At 44.0% G+C, this 11,128-nt stretch overlaps 3 protein-coding genes across 3 annotated transcripts; 2 read left to right on the plus strand and 1 right to left on the minus strand.

Moving 5' to 3' along the window:
- Window positions 1–1,274: 1,274 nt before the first annotated feature.
- Window positions 1,275–4,692, plus strand: SERLADRAFT_491581 (general amino acid permease; the record flags this gene model as incomplete). Its single annotated transcript, XM_007317143.1, has 29 exons — window positions 1,275–1,435; window positions 1,489–1,495; window positions 1,548–1,660; window positions 1,713–1,777; window positions 1,831–1,865; window positions 1,929–1,937; window positions 1,993–2,004; window positions 2,053–2,121; window positions 2,184–2,254; window positions 2,313–2,326; window positions 2,376–2,402; window positions 2,460–2,479; window positions 2,528–2,577; window positions 2,628–2,640; window positions 2,693–2,723; window positions 2,782–2,875; window positions 2,925–3,006; window positions 3,058–3,116; window positions 3,174–3,235; window positions 3,286–3,346; window positions 3,399–3,510; window positions 3,573–3,631; window positions 3,690–3,728; window positions 3,782–3,816; window positions 3,877–3,964; window positions 4,019–4,092; window positions 4,157–4,221; window positions 4,279–4,308; window positions 4,373–4,692. The coding sequence occupies 29 exons, from the start codon at window positions 1,275–1,277 to the stop codon at window positions 4,457–4,459; spliced, it is 1,644 nt and encodes a 547-aa protein (XP_007317205.1).
- A 326-nt stretch (window positions 4,693–5,018) lies between these two features.
- SERLADRAFT_436716 (uncharacterized protein) lies at window positions 5,019–6,655 on the plus strand (the record flags this gene model as incomplete). Its single annotated transcript, XM_007317007.1, has 4 exons — window positions 5,019–5,239; window positions 5,290–5,546; window positions 5,597–5,671; window positions 5,727–6,655. 4 exons carry the CDS (start codon window positions 5,019–5,021, stop codon window positions 6,653–6,655), a joined length of 1,482 nt encoding a protein of 493 aa, XP_007317069.1.
- Window positions 6,656–6,898: 243 nt separating this feature from the next.
- SERLADRAFT_436717 (uncharacterized protein) lies at window positions 6,899–9,698 on the minus strand (the record flags this gene model as incomplete). Its single annotated transcript, XM_007317008.1, has 19 exons — window positions 6,899–7,064; window positions 7,127–7,192; window positions 7,244–7,330; window positions 7,386–7,648; window positions 7,715–7,755; window positions 7,811–8,036; window positions 8,088–8,106; window positions 8,161–8,210; window positions 8,263–8,299; window positions 8,360–8,383; window positions 8,626–8,709; window positions 8,760–8,790; window positions 8,853–8,876; window positions 8,931–8,988; window positions 9,056–9,095; window positions 9,152–9,164; window positions 9,229–9,240; window positions 9,303–9,429; window positions 9,486–9,698. 19 exons carry the CDS (start codon window positions 9,696–9,698, stop codon window positions 6,899–6,901), a joined length of 1,581 nt encoding a protein of 526 aa, XP_007317070.1.
- Window positions 9,699–11,128: the final 1,430 nt, after the last annotated feature.

An 11,128-nucleotide genomic window follows, 5' to 3' on the forward strand; every position in this document is an offset into this window, starting at 1 on the left:
CTCCAGGAAGTTTTATCACGGTGATAAAATTCGCCAGCTATCATTTGGTGCTGCGTGGTAATGGCAAAAATACCAAAATGAAAGGACCGCCCGAAAATATGGGATTGCCTATGTCAAAGAGCGTATGAATTATTATTGGGAAACAAAAGTCTTTTGAGTCCTATTAGGCACATGATAAGTGTTCGAAGAGCAGGGCTACAGGTTGCCAGATCTCACCGCAACTATGCCATAGAGGTTTGGGCTACCGTGACTAATATGGATGTCGAGCTTAATGCAGCACTAGTCTCCGATCAACTCGTGTAGTCATGGATCGATCAAAGCGATGAGACATGCACGTAAACCCATACCTATCGTTCAAATGTTTGAGGGCTGTGCCCCGAGGCCCGTTTGGGGCCCGGAGAGTCAGCAAATTCACCGGAGGGTGCTAGCTGCACATATTACTTGCTCGTCAATCTGTAAATGTCGCTTATTTGGTACAATCGTACTCGTTGTGTTGTTGAAAAAACTGAGAAAGATGGTGCTTCTATGATTGTCTTTCAGACATAAGGCACGAATCGTCCATGTAGCAGGCTTAGGACTCGATGTGCTGCTTTAAAGATTCGTACTCACTACTACTGGTTATTATGACATAGGCACGGGCCTGACACGGGCCCCGAAAATAATGAGCATTACAGTGACGGCAGACTATCACGGAATTAAAGATAATCGATCGCGAGTCACTGGAAACTGGAGTACTTCGCTAGCAAGAATAGTATTACAGGCTGGCTCAAGCCTAGTACTGTAGCCCTAGAATTATTCGAAACAACACCTCTGGAAGTCTGTAGCGGTACGAAGCACAGGTTTGAGTCAGCAAGTAGATCATGGAGTACTCTATTCCTCGATACGTATACACCGGGAAAGATGGCATCTCAGAGATCTAGTAGTAGTAGTAGTACCTAAACCGCGTTGTCCCTGCCCAATCCGCACCGCTATAATTTTGGCACCGACATATGATGGCTGTGCGATGTGTACAAAATACGCTATCAGCGGATTTTCACGCTCCGACTGCTAATTGCCGCTGCGGCTGTACCAAAGCTAAAGTGTCTCGGGTTTCGCGTTCTCGGTTGTCTCTCATATTTTCAATGAACATAACAACGCAGCACCACTTTGGGAGTAGCAAAGTAATTTAACGTGGTTTTTCACGCTTGTGGCAAGCTGTGTTACTCCTATACTCCTATGAGAGGTGCGTTATAAAGTCTGCTGCTGGTCCCGTCACGTCCTCATATCTTCCCCTTATGTCTTCCCTCGAACAGGTACAACTACTACCCAGTACCAATGATGGCTCTGAAGACGACCTCAATCATGAAGGTCCCACCTTGAATGCCAGCCCATCCTTCGAATATCGAGCAGATCTCGATAAGGTCCAGCGGAAGCTGGGCAAACAGCATATACAGATGTATGTATGATTTTGATTTCGCGCATTATATCCATTCTCACACTTTTTTGCAGGATTGCAGTAAGCTCTTGGAGTGTATAGATTACTATTCAAGATATTGAAGTATTTTCAGTTTGCAGGTTCAATCGGTACAGGGCTTTTTTTGGGCCTTGGACAGATATTGTCTATCACTGGTCCGCTCGGTGCTCTGTTGGTCTATCTACTTGTGGCCACTGTTGTTTACTCGTAAGAAAATATCAATGGTATTTTTTGATGGTTGTTCTAACATGTTTTGCAGGACTTTGGTTTCAGTTGGGGAGCTCACCTCTTTTGCTCCTGTCTCTGGGACGCTCATACTTTACGGTATGTCGTACTCGGGATGCTTTGCTTCCTCTCATATCTGACGACGGTACCAGCTGCTCGATGGGGTGAACCAGCGCTAGGTTTTGCTGTAAGTTGCACCTAATTAATTCTAATATTGAATCTCTGTCTAACTCAGCATGCTCTACTTTAGCTTGGATGGGTACGCATTTCAATATTATTTTGATGGACGCTGACATGTTTATGTGAATGTGTAGAACTATTTCTATGTATGTTCAGGACTTGTTCTGTCAAATCGTTAAACTCATCCCCCGCAGTATTCAGGTATTGCGGTACCCGTCGAAATAACGTCTTTATCCGTGGTTATCACCTTTTGGGATACAAACGTATGTGACACTTGTTATATCTGCATAGTCATACTGATATTTTTATTATTGTTATTTACCAGCCAGACCATACGGCAATCTACATCAGTGTAACAATCATCCTGCTCGTTTTTCTCAATATTTGGGGTCTTCGGTGTGTTTCTTTCCATCACTTCTTTCCCTTATACCTTCCTAAAACTTTTTTATCTTAGCATTTTTGGAAATTGTAAGTTCTGTTTTGCGTCTCCGTCTGTCAGATTTTGACTTGTGGATAGCGGAAATTGTCTTTTCAACACTGAAAAGTATGTTCATAGCTACTATCTGGCAGCTGATTTCTAATGCAATTAAATGTCCTCTAGTTATGCTTGCCGTCGGACTGGTAAATTTACCGTTGAATTTTTTGTAAATTGATCTCACATAAGTGTAGATTATCGGAGGTTTGGTTATATCGCTGGGCGGAGGACCAGATCATAAGCGGTAGGTTTTTTGCTCATCCTGAAATCGTCAAAGCTTACATTGCTTTTCAGAACCGGTTTCGAGGTATGTCTAGGACAATCGAACTGCAACGTTCTTTCCTTATGAAATATTCTAGTATTGGCGCAATCCAGGCCCAATGGTGTCATGTGAGTAAATATGATAACATGTCCGCATAAAACCCGGCGAGCTTATGTGTGGACATAGATTTGAAACCTGGGGCGCTCGGACGATTCGTCGGTTTACTTTCTGCCGTAGTACCTGCAGCATTCTCCATGAGTGGGGCTGAGTTGATCGCCATGTACGTTTCCTGTCTACAAGCTTAGGAAATAACACTCACTATGACACAGTTCTGCTGCAGAAGCAATGAACCCGAGGCAAAATATTGTCGGAGCGATGCGGACAGTCATTTTCCGTATTCTTTTCTTCTTTGTATGGCATACTTTTTTTGGTTGGCATACAGCTTAACTCACAAGCATATAGATTGGTTCGGTTTTGGTAGTTGGCATGCTTGTTCCCTCTAATGACCCTTCCCTCTTCACGTGCGTAACCCAATGCTCTTTATGATCAGGTAACTCATCAATTTTATGCGCTAATAGGAGATCCGGGACTGCAGGACAGTCCCCATTTGTACTCGCGTTCACTCGTGCGGGTGTTAAAGGTCAAATTTATCCATCGTTTATGTTTTCATAGCTAAATATCAATATCTAGTCCTTCCGTCTATCATCAACGCCGTGCTAGTGACAAGTTCCTTCAGTGCCGCTAATACAGTGTATGATGCCATTCGTTTATTTCGATCTCCTTACTGATAGCGCAACGAATAGCATCTTCGCTGGCTCTCGTATATTATATGGTTTAGCACTTCAGAAGCAAGCACCACAGTTTCTCGCGCGTTGTACTTCGTCAGGAGTACCATTCGTCGCGGTCATAGTTGCAGTAAGCACAAGACTTGTCTTACTCTCGTTTGTAGCAGCTGAATAGTAATAAACTATCTACAGAGCTCCTTCTCGCTGCTGTCTTACCTCAACGTGACAGAAGGATCTGGAAACGTCTTCAAGTATGTCTAATGCTTTCTATAAAAACTTGTAATATTTGACCTATCTTTCAATGTACAGTTGGTTGGCTAACTTGGCTACTACCGGTGGGCTATTTGGGTAATGCTCTGCGTTTCCTTTTCTTTGTATCCCTGCTAACGACTGTCACTTAGTTGGATGACCATCAACTTGACGTACCTCCGATATTGTGAGTTTATTATCTGCCGTTTTTACCATTTTTGTTGCTCATTCATTATCTTACTCGAAGACTACGGCCTCAAGCACCAAGGAATAGTCAATGAGGGTATATTTCGGTCTTCCCTGCAACCTTTCGCTGCAATGTGGGGATTGTTTTGGTAAGACTCAGACGCATGTTTGAGCATTTCAAGGCTTACAAAACGCATCTTCAGGGTCATATTTTTCATCTTGATCAGTGGCATTACGGTGTTTTTCAATTTCAGTGCTTCAGAATTCGTTTCTGCTTGTGAGTAATCAGTGGTGTAACGCTTTTCTTTTCGACTGAGCCTCACTGATCAAATTTCTTATAGACATCAGTATACCGCTCTTCTTTTGCTTCTATTTCGGCTACAAGATTTACTACAAAACAAAAATTGTATGTGTTTTGTTGATGTATATTGCTGGCTTTTTCTGACGAGACATTCAACGATAGCCTGCCCTCCGCGATCTGGACTTTGTTTCGGTAAGCCTTCCTTATGAGCTGTTGCTCTACAGAGTTGTTCTCACAGCCTGACATCATTTCACAGAACATACCAACACTCGAGGAAACAGGAGACGAAATACTAAGAACGCAGAAAAAGTCAATGATGACCGAAATTCGGCAAATGATTTAACGATTTACTATCATCAATGTTTGGCGCACGGACTCGACACGACCCCTCTCCCTGAGGAAAAACTTTACGCTTACGCATTCCACTCTCTTGTTTCTTGCTGTGAATATTTTATCTCGCATGGACAACCTCTAATACAATACATAGCTGCCGTCATGATCTGCATTGTATGATACTAATAGTACACATTATTTATATACAAGAAACTGGAATCTTCCTGTTTTCATTGTTACTCAATCATGCGGATCCATTTATTGGTCTGGCACCAACTGTGTTCGCAAACTTGAAACTATTAAATTATACCATCGCTCTCCGGGACAGACCTGGACCCGACCGTCACCTCACATGCCTTTTAGAACTGTTTCAAGTAGTTTCTATGTAGCATATTGCAGTATCACGAAGCGTACAGTTAAATCCGTGAAAAATCCAGCATCAATGTCGAAATGGCCCAATGGAGGAATATTTAGAAGACAGCAGGCGTGAGAACATGATTATAAATTGCAAGCCATCATTCCCAGTACGAGAGTGCTCCAACAAGCTCGATAATCGTTAAGTCCTGAACATGTCGGGTGGTGCGGCAGTCAAACAGTCACCTGCGAAATCAAAACCTCCAAAGGAGAAGAAAGGGCAAGTGGGATCAAGTGGGACTGAACGTCTGAAGACTGTAATACGACGATTACCCCCCAATCTACCAGAGGACGTATTCTGGCAAAGTGTGCAAAGCTGGGTTACAGATGATACTACGCTTTGGAAGATGTTCTATCCTGGAAAGGTTGGAAAACGGTATGTTCATGATCTCAATAGCCGGAGCTCAGATTCGAACTATCATCCAGCATCAATAAGGAAAACATTCCCTCGCGAGCGTACATAGCATTTAGGAATGAGGAACAGTTGGCTATATTCAGCCGCGAATACGATGGACATCTATTCAGAGATAAAGCTGGTTTGTCTCGCCAACTTTCCCTTCACAGCGTGATTGAGATGTATCTACCAGGTAACGAATCACAGGCAGTAGTCGAGTTTGCTCCATATCAGAAGATACCAACTGAGAAGAAGAAAGCAGACGCCAGGAATGCAACTATTGAAAAAGGTATATGACTTGTTACACAACGATTGGTAGTTGTCACTAACTGTACTTAGACGAAGACTATTTATCTTTCGTAGAATCGCTGAATGCGGCGAACAAAGCCGAACCTGTGTCCTTAGAAGCTCTGAGTAAGTGTAAACATTCAATTTTTCATAACGAGTTATCTGATCAGAAGGCATACAGTTGCGGCCGCACAGCCTCCTCCTCCACCTACCACCACGCCGTTACTTGAAGCTCTGAAAGCGGAGAAATCGGCGCAAAAAGACAAGGAAGCTATTCTGCGACACCACGCACATTATAAAGATGGCGCGGTCGCTCTCACCCCTGCTATTGCGAAAAAGGACGACTCGAAGAAGAAACCTGCGCCTACACCCAAACAACCAGAAACACCACAACTCAGTAAGAAGGCCGCAAAGAAAGCTGCTGCTCAAAAGAATGCACAAGCAGCACAAAGTGCTGCTGCTTCTTCCGCGTCGTCTACTGTAAAACAAATAGTTCCCGCTCCTGCTACCAAGCCTTCACGTCCTCCTCGCGATCCATCAGGCCGTCAACAGCAAGCCAAAACATCCTTACCACCTGCTGTGTTGCCAGCAGTGCAAACTAACATCCAAGTTACTGGTGCTGTTGATGCTGCGGAAGCCAATTCGCTAACGCCTACACCCCGCCGAGGCCGTCCGGTCATTGGATTAGGCCGCCAGTTCGAAGCAGCATTGAGTGGAGCTGGTGTTGGGGTCGGAGAGCAGCGTAAACGTCGCGAGAAAGCTAAAGAACCGGAGGGCAAACTGCTCCCTTCTAACAGTGCCGGTACTCCACAGAAAGCCAAAGAAAGTGGAGGGACACGAAAAGATGGGAAAGTTCCATTGAATAACGTGGTGGCTCCTGTAGCCATTATGCAAGCGCCTAGCATACTGCAACGGAATGATGGCTCCATGCCCCAAGGTCCGATGATATTGCAACGCCCTCAGTCGCCGCGTGCGGCACCACGACCCGCTGATAGTGCAGGTGTCGCAGAGATACCTCACAATCACGCTTCAGATGTTGGCACTGGAAGAGGTGCGATGAGGAGGGGGAGAGGCGGGAAAGGAAGGGGTGGAGCCCACCGCGGTGGCTAAAATCCACATAAGATTCATTCGTTTCCAGGATCCAAGCATAACAATCCGGACCAAGTCTCGAGTCTCTTCAAGGCTTAATGACCTCACATCCATCTGGAACGTGGAAAACAGTGTCACATCCAGCTCTGTTCAAAATGATTCACATTGCTTGCTGGCATTGATTTATGCATACAATTACAGTGTTGCACCGCCTTTCTTCGCGGTCGTTTAGTCGCTATACTCCCTAGTTTTCCTGTGTCATTATCAGGTCATGAAGACGTATCTCAGGTCGTTATCCCAAACTTCAGCAGAATCGTCTTGCTCGTTCTCTTCTTTTCCTAACGATTCCAACTCTTTGCGTCTCTTCTTGTTCATATATGATAGTCGCGTACGCAGAATAAATGCAGCTAAAAATGATGCAAAGAGACATCTGATAGTGTCAACATCAGGTATGTGGAATATTGTTGATGAAAAGATCAGTATATCACGCACCCAGCTGAGATAGCATGGCCTTTACGATAGTCATCGTTGACATCGAAATATATCTGAGGTGATGCACTACGACGACAGTTACTCCGGTAATTCAGTAGCAAGATTGTTGATGCTTACATAGATACGCAGTTGGAGATTGAGACGATGAAAGCTGTACCAACACCCCGCTTGGAAGTTGGCGAGAATACGTTAGCAGCCCAACTCCTGTGAATTCTGGTGTTAAAGCTGTCCAGTGGTCAACAGATGTGGCGAAACCTACATAACCAAAGGGAATAGGCTGAAATTGCCTCCAGTAACAAGAAAAAGTGCGAAATATGCGGCACCCACACTCTTCTGGACACACGTTGCCAAAATAACATACCCTATGAATGATATCAAGGTAGAGAGCATGACGTGATAGCCTCTATCGTGAGTGTGATCACTGTGCCATGCTTGTCCGACGACCATGAACCAACCAACAGCATATGGAGCCACAGTCAAACCCTGAGCGTTGATTGCGGAAAACCCAAGGTTGTTTATTAGCTATTGGCAATACGTTGAAAGAAAACATATGTTAGATGATTGTGAAGGTCGTGGTTGTTCACTTACCGTGGGCAAAAAGTAGGTCATAGTGGCTACTCCAACATTAACTACAGGACAGGAATCAGACATATCATATCGAGAAACTTCCAGCTCTCAACTCACATGTTGCATAGATCAGCACAAAAAGCCAGGCGTTGACATCACATAGTATAGCTTTGAAACCCTGCCAGCCGGTCATTCCTCCATGAGATTGAGGCTTGTGATCTCTGCTTAACCGCGCTTGAGAAATAGCACGCTCTCGTGGGCTGAGGAATGAAGCAGTGAAAGGATATGAAGGCAGAAAGAAGAGCACCACCACGGCCATCGCGATGGTTGGTACTGCTTCTATCTATCGAGGATATTCAGCTATGGCATCTCTCTAAAACAATTCCAGACGTACGAGAAATAAAAACTGCCAGCTACAAAAAACAAGGGTTATCGACTTACCAAGGCAGGAGAAGACGAACACGCACCCAGTAAGTAAAGATGTGCGAGCTCGAACAAGGCCAAATGCCAGCAGACCCTTTGCGTATGTAAACCCAACCATGCCATGATTTATTACACAAAGAACGAACACTGATAGCCCCAGGAAAGGTTCCTGTCATGCAGAGACTACGATGATGATAGTAAGATGAGCTGTACACACCCTTAGACACAAACTTCTCCACTGACCTGATACGCATGGCTAATTCATGTCTAAAACTACGATGAGCAGGAAGACGTTCTGAACGAAATGAACCAACCTTTTGTACCTTTTACCGTGAAACGACCTGGGTTCAACCGATAATCCACAGGTCTGAAATATAATGACTGACCAGAATGACAGATAATAAATCATGCCGGCATAATATCCTGCTTCGCCAATGCCCATCAGCACACTGTACAGACACATTGGATCACTGCCTCATGAAATTGGTTACATGAATCATAATGCTCACCGAAGAACAAGTAATGATGCATATCCCTTGGCATAGACCACAGAGAGCGAAGAAACCCCCCAGAAAGTCAACGCGAGAAAAAAGCTGTACGACAACGTCAGATTAAGACCCTCATTGGAGATAATCACTTTTACAATCGATTGGCACCAATACGTCTCTGAAGGACTGTAAGAACAATATTCAGTGAAAATGCGCTCAGTTGACAGAGGGAACTAAGAGCCACCCACTGTTTGCGGGAATTTCTAGAAGACCTTGGGACACAAAACATCAGCTGACGGTGCGGAAAGTAAAGCCACCAATCTTACAATATCCCACATAGAAGATACTCAGAACAACCGTCCATTTGTTGTTATCCGAGATACCCTTGTATTCAACAAAACCATGAGTACCATGAATGTCTGTGTCTTCACTGAGGTATTACGCCACTTACAAAGTTCTCATTGAACGCATCAATAACATGTGCATTCCCGCTGAGTCAATAGTGAGGATGACTATATCCAGAAAATGGACAGTGACTAGCCCTTACATGTTAGTTCTGTCTAAATCCAAGGCGTAATGCTTTCAGTATCTTTGCCAGAGGGGAAACGCAGTGCTCGAAATTACCAAACTGGTTGACTGGATAATAGAATAAATTTGGCAATATTCAGAATACGACAAGTAGTTGATTTTGAACTTACAAATGTAGCTGTCATACCGCAATGACACAAGATAAGTTGCAGAAGTATGAGACCTAAGAATATGAGAAACTTGCCTACATATCACAAGGGTGAGGACTCGGTTGTCTATTTTTCGCTTGACAGCTCGCTGTTCATGCAAGCTGTAAACAATGCCCTAAGATAAACTTATACAACATTACTGACTTCCTCCTTCGTGGTGTATTCAACACATTCCGCATCTTTATGTACTGCACTGGCCAAGGAAGAATCTAACGGTGAGAATAGCTGCCTTAAACGACCCTTGTAAGAGATGCCGAGCCTCCTAGCCTGTTCCTGGTGCCAAGTGCCATCTGTTTCAGCACCGTCCATCGGTCCTCCTTGCATCTGCCCGTCGTCGTCCTTTATAATATCTTCCATGGTGAATGAACAGATAAAGAATGCACGATCAACGTGTAGGGTCAGTTATCTACCAGTGGAGTTAATGAGGCTGAAAATGAACAGAGGGAGTGTATATCGAGGGATATCTAAGCGTCCAGGTGACCTCTAATCGCGCATACTCATTGCTAAAGATAGGGCACGTCCCAAACCGAACGTTTCAAACCCGCCTGCCATCGTAGAATCATCAGCGACCCAGCATGTTCATTACACCGGTAGTCCGGCCAAGCGTTACGAAAGGGTCAAAATGAAAAACCTTTGACCAAGGTCTAGGACAACCCAGACTTATAGATATTGTCCGAGTAGCATGTGGGCAATGCTCAAGCTAAAGGTACAACTGACAGATGATCGGCATATACTGTCAACATCGAGCCCATGTATTATCAGTGGTTGAGCTACATAACATCTGCATCACGTCTAGTAGCCAAAAGATAATTCAGAGAGATGTTTTGACAGCCACATTTTGCTAGGTTGTAGATACATATATGCAATATTTTCTAGATATGATACCATGCAGGAAGTCAGCGTGAATAGGATGCATTCATATCATTCATAACAAATAACTCTGATATGCTATTGTAGCATTTCCATGATGTCTTACACATCAGCCATGTTTAGCATAAAAAACATTAAATTTGAGCAAGATACTAAACTACCGAGGGCCTGCAAGGCAAAATGAATGTGTCAAACAAGTAAAACAATGAATGCAAAACAAAAACAAGCACAAGGAAGTGACTACCAAAGCAGCGATGATCACCATATCAATTCACCTTAGGCAGAACTTTGAGGAGGCTCTCAGGGTCTTTCAGTGGGGGTTTTTATGTCGTGAGAAGTAGGTCTCAGAGACCCACCATCCCTCCAGCCTCTGTAGCCCCAGTAGCAATTGGATTACTATATGTGGCATATAGCCAATATCACTGCTGAGAGCCTCTTCAGAGGTTTAATCTATGAATTTCTATAATATTGACACTCCTTGTGCACTCCCTGAAAGCCTCTTTTGTACTATTTGTATGCTCGTACACTCTTTGAGAGCCTCTGTGGGAGCCTCCCCATCAATATATCAAAGGAATGTTCCAGAAGAATGTCCCAAATATGGATATAAATCATCCCTTTACGGTAAACTTCTGTGCTATCATAACCTCACTGTGAGCCTCTCCATCACTACGTCAAAGAAGAGTCTCCCAAATAAGGATATGTACTGTCTGTTTATGGTAAGTTTCCGCACTACCAACCAAAACATATCTGCTTTTGGATATGCTGATATACAGTGACTCCAAAAACTGTTGCAATGTTTGGCCTAAATGTGGTGTATGAAGCACACTGCCAACAGGCGTGGAAATTATGCTTAGCTTTGTTGGGGTTGACAAAAATACTTGGTCTTGGCTACAAAATGGTTTCTGGGTTTTGTGATT

Source organism: Serpula lacrymans (genome assembly GCF_000218685.1).
Source record: "Serpula lacrymans var. lacrymans S7.9 unplaced genomic scaffold SERLAscaffold_5, whole genome shotgun sequence".
NCBI classification, from domain to species: domain Eukaryota; kingdom Fungi; phylum Basidiomycota; class Agaricomycetes; order Boletales; family Serpulaceae; genus Serpula; species Serpula lacrymans.